Source organism: Manis pentadactyla, chromosome 9 (assembly GCF_030020395.1).
Source record: "Manis pentadactyla isolate mManPen7 chromosome 9, mManPen7.hap1, whole genome shotgun sequence".
Lineage (NCBI taxonomy): Eukaryota > Metazoa > Chordata > Mammalia > Pholidota > Manidae > Manis > Manis pentadactyla.
In genome coordinates this window covers 98,237,424-98,259,831 of record NC_080027.1, presented here as the reverse complement: position 1 = coordinate 98,259,831, position 22,408 = coordinate 98,237,424, and the positions used below count along the sequence as shown (strand labels likewise).

Sequence of the window (22,408 nt, the reverse complement as noted above, 5' to 3'; positions counted from 1 at the left end):
TTTCACTGCTCGTAATTGGTCTGTTTAGATTTTCTGTTTCTTTTTGGATCAGTCTTGGAAGGTTGTATTTTTCTAGGAAGTTGTCCATTTCTCCTAGGTTTTCCAGCTTGTTAGCATATAGGTTTTTCATAGTATTCTCTAATAATTCTTGGTATTTTTGTGGGGTCCGTCGTGATTTTTCCTTTCTTGTTTCTGATTCTGTTGATGTGTGTTGACTCTCTTTTTCTCTTAATAAGTCTGGCTAGAGGCTTATCTATTTTGTTTATTTTCTCAAAGAACCAGATCTTGGTTTCATTGATTTTTTTCTACTGTTTTATTCTTCTCAATTTTATTTATTTCTTCTCTCATCTTTATTATGTCCGTCCTTCTGCTGACCTTAGGCCTCATTTGTTCCTTTTTTTCCAATTTTGATAATTGTGACATTAGACTATTCATTTGGGATTGTTCCTTCTTCTTTAAATATGCCTGAATTGCTATATACTTTCTTCTTAAGACTGCTTTCGCTGCATCCCACAGAAGTTGGGGCTTTGTGTTGTTGTCATTTGTTTCCATATATTGCTTGATCTCTATTTTAATTTGGTCGTTGATCCATTGATTATTTAGAAGCATGTTGTTAAGCCTCCATGTGTTTGTGGGCCTTTTTGCTTTCTTTGTACAATTTATTTCTAGTTTTATACCTTTGTGGTCTGAAAAGTTGATTGGTAGGATTTCAATATTTTGGAATTTACTGAGGCTCTTTTTGTGGCCTAGTATGTGGTCTATTCTTGAGAATGTTCCATGTGCACTTGAGAAGAATGTGTATCCTGTTGCTTTTGGAAGTAGAGTTCTATAGATGTCTGTTAGGTCCATCTGTTCTAGTGTGTTGTTCAGTGCCTGTGTGTCCTTACTTATTTTCTGTCTGGTGGATCTGTCCTTTGGAGTGAGTGGTATGTTAAAGTCTCCCAAAATGAATGTATTGCATTCTATTTCCTCCTTTAATTCTGTTAGTATATGTTTCACATATGCTGGTGCTCCTGTATTGGGTGCATATGTTTATAATGGTTATATCCTCTTGTTGGATTGAGCCCTTTATCATTACATAATGTCCTTCTTTATCTCTTGTTACTTTCTTTGTTTTGAAGTCTATTTTGTCTGATACTAGTATTGCAACACCTGCTTTTTTCTCCCTGTTGTTTGCATGAAATATCTTTTTCCATCCCTTGACTTTTAATCTGTGCATGTCTTTGGGTTTGAGGTGAGTCTCTTGTAAGCAGCATATAGATGGGTCTTGCTTTTTTATCCATTCTATTACTCTGTGTCTTTTGATTGGTGCACTCAGTCCATTTACATTTAGGGTGATTACTGAAAATATGTACTTATTGCCATTGCAGGCTTTAGATTTGTGGTTACCATAGTTCAAGGTTAGCTTCTTTATTACCTTACTGTCTAACTTAACTCACTTATTGAGCTATTATAAACACAGTCTGATGATTATTTCTCTCCCTTCTTACTCCTCCTCCTCCATTCTTCATATGTTGGGTGTTTTGTTCTGTGCTCTTTTTAGGAGTGCTCCCATCTAGAGCAGTCCCTCTAAAATACCCTGTAGAGGTGGTTTGTGGGAGGCAAATTCCCTCAACTTTGGTTGTCTGGGAATTGTTTAATCCCTCCTTCATATTTAAATGATAATTGTGCTGGATACAGTATCTTTGGTTCAAGGCCCTTCTGTTTCATTGCATTAAATATATCATGCCATCCTCTTCTGGCCTGTAAGGTTTCTGTTGAGAAGTCTGATGATAGCCTGATGGGTTTTCCTTTGTAGGTGACCTTTTTTCTCTCTTTGGCTGCCTTTAATACTCTGTCCTTGTCCTTTACCTTTGCCATTTTAATTATCATGTGCCTTGGTGTTGTCCTCTTTGGGTCCCTTCTGTTGGGATTTCTGTGTGCTTCCGTAGTCTGAGCAACTATTTCCTCCCCCAGTTTGGGGAAGTTCTCAGCAATTATTCCTTCAAAGACACTTTCTCTCCCTTTTTTCCTCTCTTCTTCTTCTAGTACCCCTATAATGCGGATATTGCTCCTTTTGGGTTGGTCACACAGTTCTCTTAATATTGTTTCATTCCTGGAGATCCTTTTATCTCTCTCTGCGTCAGCTTCTATGCGTTCCTGTTCTCTGGTTTCTATTCCATCAATGGCCTCTTGTATCTTATTCATTCTGCTTATAAATCCTTCCAGAGATTGTTTCATTTCTGTAATCTCCCTCCCGACATCATCCCTTAGCTCTTGCATATTTCTCTGCAGCTCTGTCAGCATGTTTATGATTTTTATTTTGAATTATTTTTCAGGGAGACTGGTTAGGTCTGTCTCTGCAGATCCTCTCTGTGGGGTTGTCTGAACTATCTTGGACTGGACTAAATTTTTTTGCCTTTTCATGGTGATAGTGGTGGCTGTAGGCAGGTTGCGGGTGTGTCAGCTGGGAGAAGAAAGTCCTTTCCTGCTTGCTGGATGCCTTGCACTTCTCCGCTGCCTGTGTCGTTTACCTGCACTCCTGGAGCAGCCATCGGGTTAGTCCCCTAAGCTACTGTGGGCGGGGTCTCCATCAGAGCAGCACGGAGCCCTGCGGGGAGTGGCAGGCATGTCAGGTGCGCTCCTCTGTGATAGCAGCGCCCCTGCCAGGAAGCTGTGTGCCAGCAGTGGCCTTTGGGTCTGGCCCGGGTGGCTGTGTGTCGGGCTGGGATTTCGGTTGGCTGCTGGGAGTGCGGCTGCTCCCTTTGGCACTGGTGCAGGTGCGCGCGGGCCTCTCCTGTGCCCCTCTGGCGCTGCCGCCACTGGCACGCACAGGCCGCTCCCAGGCTGCTTGGTCGCCGCCGCTGCAGGCTTGTGTGGACCTCTCCTGGGCTCCTATGGCATCACTGCTGCCAGTGCGTGTGGGCCGCTCCCGGACTGCTCAGTTGCCGCCATGGTGGGCTCGCACGAGCTGCTCCTGGTTCCCTCTAGTGCCACCGGTGCACATAGGCCGCTCCCTGTCCCCTCTGGCACCGCTGCCCCGGCACATGCTGCTACTCTCCCACTACTGGGCCAGTGTTTCAGGGTCTGCGCCAGTTGGGGGAATGACTGGCAGGCTGCTTAGTGCCGTGAGGGGCTTCAGAGCTGTGCTGCTGCCCAGGGGTTTAGGGTGCCTAAAGTTCCCTGGGATTCCCAGCTGCTGGCTAAGTGTGCCGGGACGACTTTGGCCAGCTGTGGGGTCCCTGTCTCTTTAAGACTTGCAAAAAGCACTTGCTTTTCTTTCGCCTCAGGGGCACTGGTTGCGGGCACCTGCCCGCAGGTTTTGCTTTTCCATTTCTCTAATATCCAGCACCCTGTGCACCTTGTGTCTGCACTCTGGGTGCGGATTTCTAGAGCTGGTTGTTTAGCAGTCCTGGGCTTTCACTCCCTCCCCGTTCTGACTCCTTTCTTCCCGCCAGGATGGGGTGTGGCGGAGCATTCAGGTCCCGCCTGGTCGCGGCTTGTATCTTACCCCGTTCGTGTGATGTTGAGTTCTCGCAGATGTAGATGTATCCTGGTTGTTGTACTGTATCCACTGGTGTCTCTTTTAGGAATAGTTGTATTTACTGTATTTTCATAAATATATCTGTTTTTGGGAGGAGATTTCCACTGAACTACTCACGCCACCATCTTCCCATGATCCTCTATTAAAAAGTTTTTGATCTGTTCTCTGCATTTTATTTCCTTCGAGTTTCTTTTGGTTTGTCCGATTTGTTCTCTGTCTTTTTTATTTGAGGTTTTCTTAAATGAAGCAACAAGCTGCTCTGTGTTTAAAGGCAAGCCTTCTCCAGAGGTAGTCCTTGTCAATGTGGGACAAAAAGGGCTTGGACCATTTGTTGGGAGGCTTTTAATGTGTGTATCTGGAGGTTTTTTTCTCCTAGACTAGTACCCAGTTTTCCAGAGAGGAGGAGAGAGACTTAGCTGCCAGAGTTCTAGATGCTAAATGTGGGAAACAGAATAAGGGTTTCGCCTTTCAGTTGGTAAGGTTTTCATTCAATCCTCATTTTCTATATAATACCTCCTCCTTGAGTTATGCCTGATCCCTGAGTCCACAATTCCTCTAGTTCAAGTTCTCTAAAAAATAAACCTTCAGCCTGTTGCTTGGTAGGGAGGGAATATAAAGGCATAAATCCTTCTTGTATAGGCTTCCAGCCCAACCTCCTGTTTCCAGTCCAACCCTACATCCTCGACTTTAGAGGGACCATCTGTGCTTCCAACTCACAAACCAGGCAGGAATCAGTATTTTCCCTGTAGACATTTAGCTTTCAGCTTTCTCTGGTGTGTTAAGCCAGTTGCCACCCATCCATCTGCTTTCCAGCTTCCAAACTGTCTGGCTGTCACATCTGCTGCTGTTTCCTTGCCTGTTCTATCCTTGTGAGTTTCTGCCTTTTAAGAATCCCTTTGACATTCTAATGGTGTCCTAAGAAAAACAACACTATGTTTAACCAAAAATATTTTCTGAATTTTCTACAAGTATGTATTATATCATAAAACATACTACTGCTAATGTTTCTGTTAATCTTAACATGAATTTATTTTAACTGGCTCCTCTAATCCCAAAGATCTAGTGAGGTAAGTGTGCTACTCCCTACTGCATTAGCTTCACCCATAGAACAAAAACAACTCTGATGAAATAACAATAGAATAACAGCTGAGTGTGTGACAAATACTTAATAAATACCGAATGAAAGAAGTGGCTCTCAAATGGGAAGTTGAACTTAACTGAAGTTTTAGCACATGCTCCACAGAAAAGGATATGCCTTTGAGTTACTCTTTCATCTCCCAATTTCTCCATGAATTCTCTTAGGGGAAAATCTCACACAAAATTCATGATATGAAACTAAAGCATTCATGAATTAATATATTTCTTATATGTTCAGAGTATCTCACTAATTAAGTATCAACATATGAGTAGTATCAGGCTTGAAAAACATTTTCACAGTTATTTATTTTAGCAGACTGAAAAAAACACTTAAGCTAAGTCTGAAATGTTGATAAGTGTATAAATTAGTACAGTTTCTACCGAGGTTAATTCAAAACTAAAAATGTACATACCCAGTCATCCTAAGTTAAAACCACAATGACATTCATACCCACTAAAATGACTAAAATAAAAAACTGTAAAGAGGACTGGGAGGAAGATTCTGGGTTGCGGAGTATGTTCTGTATCTTGATTGGGGTAGTATTTACATGAGTGTATACAATAGTCAAAACATATCACATTACATACTTAAAATAGGTAAATTTTGTTGCATGGAAATTGTACTTCAGTAAAGGTGATAAACTGTGGAAGGAAATGACAAATTTAAAACTCAGGAGAATCATTACCTCAGGGGTGAGGGGGAAACAGGGATGGGACAGAAAGGAACATAAAAGCAGTTGTAATAGAACTGACAACAATTTAATCCTTAGTTGGGTATTAGGTTCCAACTAATGATAAATTTTGTTATCATTTATTATAATGTATGTATATAACATTATTTTTACATATAAAATGTTACTTAATAAGAATAAATAAAAATATGAATTAATAAAAATACATGGATTTCAGGGTCAGAAATGCAGGATCTGGATTTAAGTTCTAATTAGGTCTCTTCCTGAGTAAGTCACTTAGCTTCGTTGAGCTTCTTAAAATTATTCAGCCTATATTATACTGGTTGCTAAGAGGAACAGATGAAACAATACACATAAGAGCATTTTGAAAATATAAAATACTCTGTAGATTACTTGCAGACTTTAATAATGGTGGGTTAATTAGAAAAGTTGCAGCCATATATAGAGAATATTGAAACATTGATAGAACACTACTGTAGGGGTAGTTATGACAAAAGGCAGAGGAGGGAGAGCAATGAGTCTATACTGAGCTCTCACCTTGTGCCAGGGACTGGTCTAAACTTTTAACATGAAATTACTTATTTAATACTCCTAAGAATTCTATGAGCTAGGTACTACTACTGTCCATATTTTGGAGCTGAAGAATGGGAGGCACAGAGAAGTCAGGCAACTTGCCTAAGGTCACACAGCTTTAAGTGGTAGAGATAGGATTCAGATAAGTTTGGCTCCAGAAACAATTTCTTTAACCCCCTCACAAAAAAATAGCAAGTTACATATAATATAAGGAGCTTAAGACCAAGGAATGTAGAAAGAAAGAAAAAGGACAGGAAAGTCTAGATTGCACTACATGTCAGATTATTAGACATGAGGGATATGAGGTAAAACAAGAAAAAATACATTGAATACAAATCATTTCAAACAGTATTTTCATATTTCTTTTTCTCATGTTCTAACATTTCTATGTATTTATTCACAGAATAACCAATCTGAGGAGACTAATTCTGAGAGCTTTGACCTTTTTCTTTAAAAGATACTGTCTTAACAGACTTGGCAAGATTTCTTTCCCCACAATGTAGTCCCCACACTCCTCACAGAAAATGGCTATCAGTGAGATGTCTGCATCGTTGAAGTCTCTGATAATCCATCAAGTTACTTAGCAGAAGCATGCTGTATGCAACCAGAAACGCACCAAGTAAGGGACTTAAACATGGTGTCTCAGTTTCTCCATCTGTACCACCTACTTCATAGCAGAGGCCAAGGTAGTAGTGCTGAGCTGGTGCAAAGTGTCAAATCAATCAGCATGTGACTGCCCCTCCCTATGTACATAAGGAGACACACCCACACCCAAACTAGATGGATATTTTGTGACTTTTCCCTCCTTAAGATTTTTATGAAGGTCATTTTATTCTGATTTCCAATACAAAAATGACTGGAAATGAGGCAGGGAGAACAGAGTATTATAGCAGGCTTGACAGAAAGCAACATCTCAAATTTGCCTCTTAAGAGAAGATAGGAAAAAGTAAGATTTTGGAAAAAGAAAAAGACTTTGCAAAGAGAAAAGGGCAAATAAAATGAAGGAATCACCACCACCTTAACTCTTCAGGTGAGAACACCTGTTGATCCTAATAGGTACCAGGGCTCTCAGGCCCAGGAAAACAAGCTCAGAAATGGAAGCACTACAATCACATGGGGGAAAAATATACAACCTAAAATGTACTTATTTAGCTTTATTTTCTAAGTTTTTATAATGAACGTACTACTAGTATAAGAAAAAAAGTTTCTAAATGTTTTTAACTTTTGACATAAGACACAAGTGGCATAAAATATATCAAAAGCTTTAGAATTGTATATATGCAAATTAAAGCACATCCCATGTTTGTCAACAAAAAAGGGGAAAGAAAACAGTAAATTGCTGTAGTATATTATCAAGATACACAGCTTTAAAATATCAAGGTTTACAGAGCAAATTTCTGGTAAAGAACATATAGTAATTTTTGATTTTTAAACAGAAAAGGAAGTCTGAATACACCAAAACTAATTCTATTTCAAAGCATTTTTGTACAGTCTTGTCATATTTTGTTAGATACATATTACCACCTACTGAAAACACAGAAAATAACTATGTTTTTATAAGAATTTAGATTTTATAACTTCTATTACTAGATACCTAACAATAGAGTATATAAAAAAACCTCACTTTGCTATTTGTCTAGGAGAGGTATATGCAAAACTGTACATAGAGAGCAATTCCTTCACAGCAATTCAGATATGGCATTTGTAGTATTATCAGAGGCATCTTACATCCCTTTCTAATTTAAAAACATACCCGGCTCTTTGGCTGTAGCTCCTCTTTCCTTTGGATCTTCAGACAATATTAACTGCAGAAGGCATTTCCTTCCCAGGGACTTTTCTACAGCTGCTATCTAAAAAGTTAAAAAAAAACTTTTGGGGAAACTTTGCATTAAATTAGGAAACTGAAAACAATTTGAGAAAGGTCTCATTACTTTCTAAAACAGTTCATACAATGGACTTATACTTACCATTTTTCTTATAAATATTTTCAAAGAAACAATCTCTTACCTTACGTTTGGATAAAAGAGGACTGTAAAAAAAAAATGAGAGGAAAAAAGAATTTAAAAAAATCACAGCAGCAATATGCTTCCAAACAAATGTTACTAAAATGGCTGTGAAAAAAAATACAGCTTCTCTGGATTCTAATATTAGCACAGAACATTTCCACTGCTGAAACATTACCACTGGTTCACACAGTTCAAAGTGCAGCTATATCATGTGTTAATCTCCTTAGATAGCCAATTATTACTGAGAACCCCCAAAGAAGCTACAATTGCTGAGATCCAGAAAAAAAGGATGTTGACCTTTTGGTAATAATATACTTAAAAAGTATTTCACACACACATATTTTTTAAATTTTGGTTTATGTCATTATAGTCTAAAATAGATTATGGGAAAAAATAATTATACTGGCATTAGCCATGGAAACAGATAACAAAAAAGTAACTTTTTGAATATTTTATTTCAAAGAATGCCCAAGATAACACAGAATGTATATACTCACCAAAAGGCATATACAAATTGTTCACAGCCACTTTATGCATAATATTTAAAAACTGGAAACAATTTAAATGTCTATGAACAATATAATGGGTAAATAAATTGCTATACATTCATATAATGAATGGAACAGCAAATTACCATTACATGCAACATGTAACACAGACATAATGATGGACAAAAGAAACTAGATACAGAAATGTGCATTCTATGTCATCAGTCATATGAAATTACAAAACAGGTAAACACACTGTTATAGAACTTAGCTGGTGGTTACTCTGGGGGTGGGCACTGACTTGGTACATGTGTGAGGGAGCTTTCTGAAGCGCAGGACTATTCTGTTTCTTGGTTACAGTGTAGTAACATAGACATACGTGTATGTTAAAATTCATCAAGCTTGTGTACTTCATGTATAACTCAAAATTATTTTTTATATTAAAAAAAACCCAGGAATAATAGTTTGGAAGAATTATCCAAATTTAAAGCATAAAAATGCTATGCTCACATTAGCTCAGTAAATATTTTTAAATAATTAAAACATTTGTAACACATTAAAAAATTATTAGTTCCATGGAAAAGGCAGGGAAAGTGTCTATACTGAATATTTTGCAATTAAGAAACAATCTCCTTTAACTATTTGACAACAGTCCATTAGTTTAAAACTCTATGAAATTGAAAGTTAACCTATTTAACATGCTAAGAAATTAGGTTATAATGTGGAATCCCTAAAAAACACCATTTTAAAGGTTCAAATTGATTAACACAGGAAAACTGTCATCATGAGAGCTGAATGAGTCACCACTTCTGAAACCAGAATCATTCTTCAAAGGCTGGTCTCTAAAATAACCAGACCCAAAAACAATGAGCTAAGCAACATTACTTGAGTCTGTTTCACTGTTAACAGATAGAGCTTAGTTTAGTCTTTGTGATTCTGAAGGAAAAGGAAAAAAGTTATTAACAGAATGGAGTCTTTTAGCTTCTGTGCTGAAGACTCAAGTTGTACATCCCAGAAACCTGCACAAGTTTAACCCTCTCACCTTCAGAATTCTGAGTCTTCAATCATGAATTCAAAAAATAAATATAAGTGCTTTATTATTACTATAATTTAGTTTAGAAATCCAACTCTCGATAACAAATCAAACAATTAAAAATTATCTGGTAAATGGAGTTTTCCTTCTGTAGCATTTTGGTTAAATACAATACTGTGTTTGTTTTTCAGTATTAGACTACTCTTAAAAATATGTTTCAAAACAACATACAAACACTGGCAAATGAATACAATAAAAAATCTTAATACACAACTTTTTCCATTTGAATTGCCTGATCTCTTACCCAAAAAGAGATCAAAATTAGAAGATACATTTAAAAATTTCCAATTAGAAGTTCCAATTTGGACTTACGTAAAGTTGACCATTTACTAATAAGTTCAGCGTAAGAAACAGATAAAAACTGACACAGGAACGTAGTCATTTTATTTTATCCATTTTAACTTCACCAGTAGAAAACATGAACAGAACAAAGAAATGGACCTTGCATTTTAAATATTCAATGCTACAATGCTTTTCAATATTCTATTACGACTCATTCTAAACAATTACTGATGTACTTACTATTGATGTGTTGAACAAAATTTAGTAAGCCGTTCAAAATCTTCACCATTAAAGCCTTTTTCTGAATTCCTTAGAGATGTAACTGTATGTGGTTGTACAGTCTTCCATTTTGTTTCTAAATTTAAAAGATCTGTTAGTCACTGGCTATTACAAAACATATTTAGGAGGGAAAAAATAGTTAACTGGCACCACTGACAAAGATCAGCATCCAAATTATCTTTTCCAACAGACCAAGCTACCACAGAATTAGCTCTGTGATTACTTTTCAATACAAGTAAATATCACCCCAGAGGCTCAATGAGCTAGCAGAGCATGCAAAGAGGAAACACAAATAGTTGGCTTTGATATGAAGAGCAAAAGACAGAGAGAAAATTTTTCTCACAATGATATGGACTTGTGGTAAAAATTCTACTTTCTTTGCAACATTAACTTGACTGTAGGAACATCTACTTCCTGACTTACAAAACCAGGTCAAAGACATTAGTTTCTAGATAGCACTTGTTAGATTACTGATAATTCCATATTCTAACATAGAATACTCACCCCACTGTTCCTGAATGGTAGAAAGATTTACAAGCAATTGCTCATGATACAGTCGTTCAAGCTGAATGAATTTCATTGCTCTCTCATCTGAACAGAAACTTTCAGGAAAATAGAAATCCAGACTATTTACATTTAGCCTCAGTTTTGAAGAAGAATGTCCTATATAAATTGAGAAATTTGAAGCTTACCAAAAACTGAGAGGACTCTAAATATCTTTAAACTTAAACAAATCTTATGTAAGTTTTCTTGAAGTACATAAGTCTTAATGTGGCATATTATTCAGTAGCTACTTGGCTTCCATTCTATCAGCAAATAGTAGAAACTAGAAGAAGGGTTTAATGCTCAAGGAATGCCTGCTTGCTAATATATCTCTAGCAAATGTAACTTAATTGGATGGAAATAGGACTCACATGGAATCCTGGAATCTAAGTGTTCCCCTTTTTTTCCTCTCCTTAAATTATTTTCTGTCAAGCAACTCTGTCACCCTCAAGTCAAATGTTTCTGATTTCAATTCATATTGATCCTTGACTTGTTTCTCACAGCATTTCTCTCACAAGACCAAAGGATTACATGCCTAAAGAAGGACAGAGCAAAACATTTTATCACGCTTTGGTAAAAATTTAATTAACTCACCACAGTGATTTTCATAATTATGTGATTTCACTTTTTTTGTAGATTTTCTTAAAAACTTCTGCTTTCTCCATCTGTATCACATATTTTGCATCAGATGAGGTCATGATAAATTGTCCAACTGTCTACCTTCCTTTGGGCCATGTCCTAAATGTTGACCCATTTAGAAAGAAGGAAAAGAAAAAACTTGCTGTTTAATGCTTTGTCCTTCACATGCTGTCCCCATGTCCTTCCCAGCACTCAGAGGCTCAGTCCTCTCTCTTCATTTGTAGTCTTAAAGTCATGCCAGGGATCACAAAATAGGCCCAGAAGAAACAGGGACAATTCCATTTCCCTCTGCCCAAAACTTAAAGTACACCAATGTTTCTCAAACTTTAGGGAAGACAAAAGTTATCTGAAAAACTTGCTGAAATACAGGTCATGGGTGCACCCCCCAGGAGCTCCGATTCCAAGGGATTTCTAAGAAGCTCCCTAGGATGCTGATGCTGGCCTGCACCACACCATATTCAGTATTTGCTTAGAAAAAAAATAATACAGTTCTAGCTTCACGTCCACAAGAATTAGATCTCATACAAACTCAGGAGTGAACTGCCTTTGTTTGAAGCTGTTAACCACAGTGTGCTTGACAGAGTTTAGGATAGTAACTGCTTATCTCTCGCTCTGCTCAGAGATGTGGTAAAATTCATCAAGGTTAAGAGGAAAAAGAAGTCACAAAAATGGGGAAATACAGGTGTTTAGGACACTTTCTACAAAGCATATATTGGGCTAACCCTGAAAAAGAAAAGCAATTTTTAAAAAGGGTAATTGAAAAACTATGGAAAGAAATCTCACCTTTACAAAAGTTAATATGCAGTCTCACTTGACAGCATTTATTCTGTTTACTACTGGTGAAGAATGCAATCTTCCCTTTGCAGACAGATAGCTGTCACAAGACAGTTGCCAGATTTACTAGTGTAATATGCTTGATAGCCTCTACTGAATGAATATTACTCAACTCACACTTCTGTTTAATTCAGAAGAAAGAAAGTCCAATGGATTAAAACTATTTTTTTTGGCAACATGTTTTTTTCCCCTCTCATAAACATACAGATACTTAGATCTGATAAAATTAGGGCTTATTTATGGAAGGTCAAATTTGGTGGTTCCAGAGAATTTTCTGGAGTGACAAAAATTCCCTACATCTTGCTTTCTGAGGTGGTTACACGGTGCACACAGCTGTTAAAACCCATTGAAAACAGCAGATTTATATATTTCATTGTGTGTAAACCTCAATTTTTAAAAATGGGCAGTTCTCTAAGAGTTCTATGAATTTCTTCTCATAATTAAGAAAAGGATACAGTCCTCCTCCTGGAAATAGGACTCTGCTATCTGTTAAACAAAAAAACAGATTAAATTAAATTAGCATTTGGATGAAAAGACAAATTTGGAATAAGCAACACCTTTAAACTCTCAAAGCTTTGATATCAAACTAAGAAAACCCTTACTTAACTACATTCACCAGTTCAGAAGCAATCTGACTGTAGGCATGGGACACATTTCAGAAGCCACTTATATCATGTAAAGCAAACACAGACCCTCTTTGCTCTTTTTACAGCCTCATTCTTCCTATTGTATTTCAAGTCAAAGCAAATGTCACTGGTTCGTCAGAATTGAGAACTCTAAAGAATGAAGGAAATGCTGAAGAGGTTTATAAAGGTATAACATGAGTGAAAGTATGACTGGTTACTGTAAAAAGTTGAAATAAGTCACGTTACATGAGACCTTAAAACCCCACTCATTTCATTTCTGTTTCACAAACTACCTCATGGGGCAATGACTTCTGGTACTCTTTTGATATTCCAGAAAAAAACAAGTGTTAATAATTCAGCAATAATGTCTGGAATATATATAATGTGCTGCACAGTATAAAGGGCATTGGATGGGGATCCAGAAACTCAGGATCTATTTCCTGTCGAGGCTTATCACTTATCAGATTCATTCTAAGGCTCATTTAAATTTAAAAATTCTTTGATTCTAAAAAATTTGACACCTTTCACTTAGATATTTTAGATATAACATTTATAAATATCGCAGTAAAACTGAAAGTGTTCACTGAGAAATATTTGCATAAGTTAACTGTTATCATATTCAGAATATTTCATATTGTAATCTACACTTCTAAAAGTTTCCAAGGGTTCTGGCTAAGTGTCTAGTAAAAGAGACGTTCCATTTATAGATCTCCATTTTCCAGGTAGCTGCCAATGCAAAGAGCAATAAAGTGCTTGTCAAACCTACCAGCTAGAAATAAAATGGAATAGTTTTCCCAAGTCCCACAGTGGAAACAGCACACTTTTAAAGGAAACTATTAGCTTAAAATTTATCCTACAGATCTATCATTTTTCTATGAGCAATATAGATAACTGGACTTAATTACCTCTTTTTAAACTTTTAGTTTGAGTCCATACTGATTTTCTATTCTGAGGACAGGACAGAAAGGATAAATTTCATGATTCTGATTGTCTTTTATCATCTCATTGTTCTAAAAGTATGTGATAATAATACTAGTTTGAACCAAATCCAATTGCTGACCACTTTTTTTACTTACAAAATGAGAACTTCATATACTGCAAGGAGAGTGTTGATAAATATTTGGGGTGAGCTCTGATTTGTAGCATTTGTTCATTTCTGTGGTGTTGATACTCCCTTCATAGCCAATTTCAAGCTACCAATGTGACAGACATCCCTGAATACGGTTCTCACAAGCTAGTACTAGCAGTTTCCAGCACACCACTGGATCACATGTCTGGCTCTTCAAAGCCATTGTCCTTGCCTTTCTGTGTCTGCGTGCCATTGGCACAGAGTCATTTATCAATAGCTCTCACTGAAGGAGTATTGATGGGATCTATACCTATTATGAACCACATTTTCTGGCCCTACAGAAATAGAAACTTCAGTTACCATAAAGACAGGATTATGAAACCCAATGCCTCATAAGCAGTAAAAGCCATTTCCAGGTGAAAGAGCAGCTTAAAAAATAAATATAAAAACCTATCCCTGGCAAGTCTGGCAGGGCAAGGGATGTGATTATCTTTGACATCTCATTACTCTAAATCTGGGAGGGAGCCTCGTGGAGCAGAAAGAACATGGGGTGTGGAGGTGAATAACCTGACTACTCCTGTTCAAACTTGGCGACTACCAGCTGTGTGACTTTGGACACATCATTTCACATCACAAGCCTCAGCTTCCTTATCTGTAAAATAGGGACAATACTGCTGACAATTCCATGAGGCTGCTGTAGGTATTAAGTGAGGGAATGTGTATTGAGCACAGAGCCCAGCACATGGCAGCAAGTGCTTAAAATCGTTTTTGAGTCTGAGTCTGAATGAGAAGCACAAGATGCAGAGTAGAATCACGTGAAGATGTTATATTGAAAATCACTTCATTAAGGCAAAGCTTGAAGGGTATCCTGACTTCAGGATTCTTTTACCCACCAGGAACCAAACATAGGGAGTTAGGAAGGCATATTTTGCAGCCACAGTCTTACAGAGTTGTTTTGAGGATCCCAGGGGACCCATTTCCTGCCTTCGGACGCTTGCTTCTGTGTGAGCTCACCAAGCAGCGGAGGACAGCGCTTGGTGGTGTTCCTACCTGTGTGTGAAAAGCATCCAAGTTGATGACTTCAGCTACACACTTCATGCTGACCTGTAGTCATGTGAGATAAATTGGTGTACGAAAGACTACTCATACCTACAAACAGGATTCTTAAATGGAATCCTCAAGAGTTCCAAGAGCTAAAAATACAAGGATTTACTTAAAGTGACTGTAGGCTTACTTCCAACCACCTTTAGCACATATTCATCCACATAATATCACTTCAAAAAACACTGTCCTCAAATTGACTATTCCTAATTCCTTAGTTCTGTCATTGGTACTACCAGTCCTTTGAACAGGACATCCTAGAGGCATCTCTGCTGCTTCTCATCCCCTCTTTACTATCTACATCAAGTCCCAGCGTGCTTCCTTTGAGATGGCAGACTCCCTCTCCATTTCCACTGCCATCAATGGAACCTTGATGCTTTTCTGACCTTATGCTTGAGTTATAAATGTCTTCTTTCTTATCTTTATTAAAATTACACATGTACTTGGTCTAAGGAGTTAAACAGTTCTCTAAGGTGTGTAAAGGAAGCCCCAGCCCTCTTAACCCATTCTCCTTCAGGGGCAAGCACTTAGATTTCTTTCACATGTTCATTTTTTTTTAACTTCCATACCTCTAAACATTATGCTTTTATTGACTATTTCTTGGTTTTTCAATTTTAGAAGACAAGGGTTGAGTCTTTTGCTCCCCCTGCCCCAGCCCTACAAACACACACCACATACACTTCCTGTCACACACACACTGACCCCTTACACTCTAGTAATGGGTAGACAAACATTTAATGTTTCCCTTATTAGGAGCCAAGCCATGTAGAAAAATCATTTATACAATCCCAAAAATACCACCAAGAGTCTAAATCTTCTCAATACATTCAGACACAGTAAATATTAGAAACAGGAAAGTGATATAAAAGTTTCTCCTCAGACTCTTTTGATCAGTTCTAAACAAAAGTGGATACTCTTGCCTGTTGGCACAGAGAGCTCTCCTACCTTCCTGCCCTTTGGTTTACTCCTTTCTTTTGGTGGCTTCTTGAGAAAGGGCAGAAAGGAAATACCAAAGGCCCTAAAGTAGGAACATCCTTGATATATCTGAGTGTACCTGGAAAGGATGAGTTAAGGAGAGTTTTAGGAATTAAGCTCTAAGAGGTAACAGCACCAGATCATGTAGGGTCTTCAGGCCATGGTATGGATTTTGGCTTTTACTCCGGATGAGAAGAGAAGCCACCAGAGGGCTTTGAGAAGAGAAGTGACATGATCTGCCTTTTTATCTGGACCACGATGACTGCTGGATAGAGGGAAACAACTAAATGTCAGTAAGAGTGAAAGCAGGGAGGTTTCTACAGTGAAGTTTACTGCAAGAATCCAGGTGAGATTTGGTGGTGCCTCGTTCTGAGATGGTGGCAATGAAGGAGGTGAGAAGAAGTCATATTCTGGATATATTTTGAAGTGGATCTGCAGGACTTGCTGATTGGAATTAGATGTGGAGAAAAGTAACTAAAGGATTAGTGTTTGGTCTCAGCTATCAGAGGGATAGAGTTGCCACTTAACAAAGGGGGAAGATTAGGAAACAGCTGATTGCGATGAAAAACCAAAGTTTGATTTTAGACATCTTAAGTTTGAAATGCCCATTAGACAGCTTGGAAGCTGGATATTTAAGTCTGGAGTTCAGGATGAACCCTGAAGCACTCCAATGTTCAAAAATTAGTAATATTTGGAGGACTCAACAAATGAGTCAGACAATTCATAGCTAGTGAGGTAAGACATAAAAGCCAAGAATGAGGAATCCCAAAAGGAAATAAAGAAATTGCCTCAAAATAGAGTATGTGATCAACTTGTCAAAGCTTCTAATACCTCCAGGAAGATGACTGAGGACTGAGTACTGGATTCATACGGATGGGCAACAGGAAGGTCACTTGGGACCCTGACAATGAAATTTTGGTGGCTTAACAGGGGCAAAAGACAAACTAGAGCGCATACAAGAGAGAACTAGGTATGGAATGTTACCTAAGTGGAATTCTTACCCAAAATGTTTTAACCTGAATCAAATCACAAAGACATACTCAGACAAATCTTAATTATGAGACATTCTTCAAGAATTCTTTGGCTCTTCATAAGTGTCAATGTTATGAAAGTTAAAAAAAAAAAAGGGAGGGGATTATTTTGGATTACAAAAGACTCAAGAATCTTGACTTGACAGCCAAATGCAATGTATGATTCTTCACTGGGTCCTGGATTAGGGGAACATTTGAGGAACAACTAGAGGGAATTTTAAATATAGGCTGTGTATTAAATAACATTATTGTACCAATGTCTCATTGCTTAGAGTTCATAATGCATTTTAGGTTATGTAGGAGCATGACCTTGTTCTTGGGAAACACATGTGCAAATATTTAGGGGGAAGTGATAAAGTAATTTTTCTTTAAGATGTTTCGATGGAAAATATGCATCTGGAGGTGGGGAGGACACAGAAATTTGGCACAATGCCAACAACTGGCAAAATCCAGGTGAAAGGCACAATGTGAGATGTTGGGAATTCTAAAGTGAATAAAATGGCACTCCATCGCTCCCTGATTTGGGTCTTCCTTGGGAAGTGACAGGATATTTTGTATTCTTGGTCTGAGGAGGGCAACCATCAGTTGACTACTATTGCCCCGGTGTCTCAGTGTACTGCAGGCTTCAGCATCTCTTTGGTGACCCCAGCCTTCATCTCTAACAAGCAATCTTTGCGTTAGCAACAGTGAGGAAACAGTTACAATGCTTCATATTTATTTGGCTTTTTTCTGTGTACCAAGTGAAGGGCCCCCACCCATAAGATGGCGAAATTCCTGCTTCTCTTGCGGGTCCTCGGTTCCTGCCAGCGCCATCTGAACCCCAATCACCCCTTGCCCCCCTAATTCCAGCACCTAGCCAATAGCCACCAGCCCCGTAGAAGTGACACCACAATCACCCCATGCCCCTTCCTATATAACCCAGCACCTTTCCCTAATAAAGCGGAATTCTCCGGTGAATTGCTGCTGTGTCGCTCCTTTCCTTTCACCAAGCCCTATGTTAAGTGCTTTTACATGCATTATTTCACTTAGTCCTCTACAACTTAAGAGAAGAAACTGAAAGCCACTTAGCTTGTTAGTGGTAGGGCCAAAGCTCTCACTTCTAAACCACCACTATACTCCCTAAGCTCCTTTGTCAGGAGAGGACAGATTGCAGAGATATTTAAGAAGCATGACCTATAGAACTTGGCAAATTGGTATGTTCCTGGAGAGTGGAGGTGGAATTTTGTTTTGAAAAATAAAAAAATTAAATGATCTACAGGCCTGTTCAAGATTGTTATCATCTTCCTGCTTAAAATGTGATTTTCTACTAAATATGCTTTCGCTAGAGGATCCCTGCCAGTGGAAAGAGCATTCTTCTTATCTTTAATGTAACAACAGCGCAGAGACATAAATCCCTTGAAAATGTCTGACCACATGTGCTCTTTCCATCTTTACTCCAAATGCCCTTTTTCCCAACTTTTCATTGAAAGTCTACAGAATAATTGGAAGAACAGCACAACCAACAGCCATATACCTTTCACCTAGATTCCTCAATTGTTGATGTGACAAATTTGCTTTCTCTCTCTTGCCTGTCTTACATTTTTTTCCCCTCTGCAATACTTTAAGTTGTAGGCATTATGTCACTTCACTTCCAAATACTTGCATATGTATCTCCCAAGAACAAGGGTTCTCTCCTATATAACACACAATTTCGTTATCAATCCCAAGAGACTGGACATTCATGCAGCAACACTATTTAATGTATAGCCCATATTCAAATTTTGCCCAAGTTGTTCCAAAAGCAGGTGCACTGAACAGAATAAACAAATTCTAGCCCCAGAATTATGAGGAACTTGCTTTGCAAGGGAGTCTTAGTTTCCCCATTTGTAGACAGATGATGGTAATACTTGTCTAGGTTTTTTGGAGGATGAATGAACAATAAATGTGAATACCCTTTGCAAACTCAATTCACTGTATGAATCCAAGGAAGGCTGAAAGATCAGAAAGCTACCCGGGTGCTGGTGCTTTCTTAACTATGGCAAAGGTAGTGTATTTTAGAGGTCAAAACACAGTACACATTTTCTCAAAGGCATTCCTCAAGTCCACAAAGGAGGTATCGTAAACTTGTCAGAACATAAAATTTTCTTGCCTTGGAACAAAAATTATTTTACTTCTTAAAAACTGAAAGTGACTGCGCACTACAAAAGTTAAAATGAGACAGAAGTCAATGAAATAAAAAGTGAAGCTTTTCCCATTTCCATATATCAATTATTTTCAATTTAAGGGAAAATAAAATGCAGCTCATAAATATCTTAATTTTTTCTGAATTCAGTCTTGTATAGAAAAGCTTCCTCATCACGGTCCTAAATGCCTCTTAGTCTCAGGCTCTCCATTTCATAATTTACCCCCCAATCATCAGAAGAGCACATTTCTAAAATTTAAATCTGATTTGACACTCCCATAATTAAAAACTCCTAGACCCTACAAGTAAGGCCTTAATGTCTGTCACCAGCTATTCAATCTCAATGCCCACCTATTTTCCATCTTAATGTCCAACAATATCCCCGCCATGCTTTGAGAGGCAGGTCTTTCCTTTTGTAGCAACTTACTTTGTTCATACAATAAGTGCCTATACATCTTGCAATACCCAGCTCAAGGGTCACCTTCTCTCTCCCTAATGCCCACAGAACAGAGTTAATCATACATTACATGCTTTTGCTGAGCTTAAACATAGGTCTACTCTAACACTTAATACAGACTTCCATAATCATTTATCTATACAACTATTTCTCCTATTCCACAGTGACTCTCCTAAGGACATATGTTTTAAAGTAATCTTTGTTTCCCCGGGGTCTAGCATAATTTTTGGCATCTAGATGGTATTTACTAAGTGCTTGCTACACTGACTCTTATCCATGCACAGCTCTTCACTAAATAAAAGAAGTTAGGTTATTGCTTGAACCACAGATTGATTATTCAAGGCCAATGTGTGGCCACGAGTCAGTAATATGCCAAACTTCCCACAGCCACTGATTCAGGGTCACCTCCTGGGCTCACCAATGACAGGTGAGGAGAATCAATTACAGAGAATTGGATTTTAGATTATTATAAACACTGGTTCCACAACTTTAGTGGGGCTGAAAGAGAAGGGTTTAACAGTACCTGATGAAGGCAAAGGGGAAGGGCTCTTGAATCCAACTGCTCAACTTCACCTCGTGTAAGTGAGAACAGAGATTGAAGAACTAGCTTTGGGGCTTCTGGCCGATCATTAGCATTTACTTCTGCAGACTCTTCATCACTAACTGCATGTGTGGCTGCATTTAGTATATTTTCTTTCATTAAAGGTGTGGCATCTCCTGAAGAAAGGCCTTTAAGAAATAAAATAACTATGTTAGGATAAATTTCCATCATGATGGAATACCTTAAAACAATTATGCCTGTTAGCCATAAAATTTTCAAATAAAACTATGTGGAAAAAAAAATCCCAGAAACCACAAGTTATTGTCTTCATTAAATTAAGATTTTGCTGACATCTAATTGCTTCTATTAGCACACACATAAACTGTTTTTCTTTTTTTGCAAATAATTAAGAGTATTAATAAAAAGAGAGCTAAAGAAAAGTATGCAGGTTAAAATTTGATTCTCCTAAAGGAAAATGGATTAGCTGCAATTTGAAGTCCTGGCTTGCCCCAAATAAAACAGAATTGAACAGGAAGGGTAAATGCATTTATTATACGAAACAACTGAAGAAATTAAGCCTTCCTATTTAAACTATGGTCTGATAACTTTAGAAATACTTCTGGATCACAGGAGACCAGCAGGAATTCAGATGCCAAAGCTAATGGCCACAGAAACTTTTCTCCTAATGAAAGGAAGTAACACAAATTTCTTAAAAAAAAAAAATCAGTGAATAAATGATTAGCCCATTTGTCTGAAATAACACTCTGAACTTAAAAAATGTATTCATTGTGCATTTTAACTCCACCCTTTGCTGAAACCTCAGTATCAGTTCTAATTTTCATATTCAAATTTAAAAGCTGTCAGCATCTATATATACATTCAGCCAAAATGCCTCAGAAAGGATCTTTCTCAGTAATTTAGTGTATGTACAACAATAGAGGATACCTGCTGCAAGCCCTCCAGAGTGTGCCCAGAACTCGGTCTTCCACTGCCTTCTAAATAAACCCACTGCTCTAGCCAGAGTGGCTAGTCCTTCATAACTCTAGTAAAGTACTCTGTACTTTTCTGAGCAATTACAGATTCTAACAGGTGGAATATTTTTCTCCCATCTATGCCTATTTATGTTTTACTCTAACAAAATCTTTGTATTTCTCTATAATATGAGCCTGAAGTAAACTTACTTTTCTCTGAATCCTGTATATATTATATTAAGCTGGATTGCATGACAGTAATTGGTGAAAGGTCTTATCTTTAATTAGATCATAACTCCTGCAGCACAGGGATTAATTTATGTTCTTTGGTTGCAATTCTATCCAGCAGTATCTTTAACATTAAAATTCCAAGTGCTGTGCTTTCTAAAAATGATCATCTACAGTGATTTCTTATATTTTAGAAAATCATCTTCTATGAATATTATCACTTGGGCTCTGAAGGTACAAGGCCTGGTGATGGCCTGCTATTTTGCAGGGACAGTATTTGTGAAAACATAGATGGTTCTTCTGCTTTCTAATTTTCTAACCACAATTGTAGTAGTGCCAGTGTGGGAAGAGAAGCTTTCCACAGAGGACTACAAAGAAACTAAGAGAACCACTGCTTTTCTTTCCCTTTTCCCCAGCCATGATACTATCCCCAAGACATTTCATCTCATACAGACTATGATAACACTAGCCTCCCAAATTCTATACTTGATTAACTTCTTCCCACATAGTTATCAAATATTATTCCATGCTCTTCCTTCAAAAAAGGTGAAATTTTATAATGCTTATTTTCAGTAAAGGGAAGTTAAATAAAATTCTTGAAGAATATTACCAAAGAACAGAATTATCAAGGGTCAGGAAAAAGGACAGAATTTATGATTCCCTTATCTAAAGGGACCTTGTTTTAAAACTTAGCAAGGTCAATCAAATTAGCTCTGTATGTCCCTAACAGTGGATTTGGAGTTCTACGAATTTTTAAAAAATGCACAACATAAAACTTACTATTTTAACCATTTTGAAATGTATAATTCAGTGATATTAATTATATTCACAATGTTGTGCAACCATCACACCCATCCAGCTCCAGAACTTTTTTTTGAGAGGGCATCTCTCATATTTATTGATCAAATGGTTGTTAACAACAATAAAATTCTGTATAGGGGACTCAATGCACAATCATTAATCAACCCCAAGCCTAATTCTCAACAGTCTCCAATCTTCTGAAGCATAACGAACAAGTTCTTACATGGTGAACAAGTTCTTACATAGTGAATAGGTTCTTACATGGTGAACAGTGCAAGGGCAGTCATATCACAGAAACTTTCGGTTTTGATCACGCATCATGAACTATAAACAATCAAGTCAGATATGATTATTCATT

General features: G+C 37.6%; 1 protein-coding gene across 5 annotated transcripts in view; it reads right to left on the bottom strand.

The window, feature by feature from the left end:
- The window catches only part of CNST (consortin, connexin sorting protein), a 141,828-nt gene that overhangs the window by 54,235 nt on the left and 65,185 nt on the right, over nt 1–22,408 (bottom strand). For all 5 annotated transcript variants that reach the window (XM_036918394.2, XM_036918392.2, XM_036918393.2 and 2 more), the window contains 6 exons: nt 20,033–20,238; nt 12,545–12,575; nt 10,578–10,664; nt 10,035–10,149; nt 7,933–7,954; nt 7,679–7,775 (listed from right to left, as the gene is read on the bottom strand). In XM_036918394.2, the coding sequence (XP_036774289.2) occupies nt 7,679–7,775; nt 7,933–7,954; nt 10,035–10,149; nt 10,578–10,664; nt 12,545–12,575; nt 20,033–20,209 (529 nt within the window). In that variant the 5' untranslated portion in view covers nt 20,210–20,238. The remainder of the gene's footprint in view (nt 1–7,678; nt 7,776–7,932; nt 7,955–10,034; nt 10,150–10,577; nt 10,665–12,544; nt 12,576–20,032; nt 20,239–22,408) is intronic.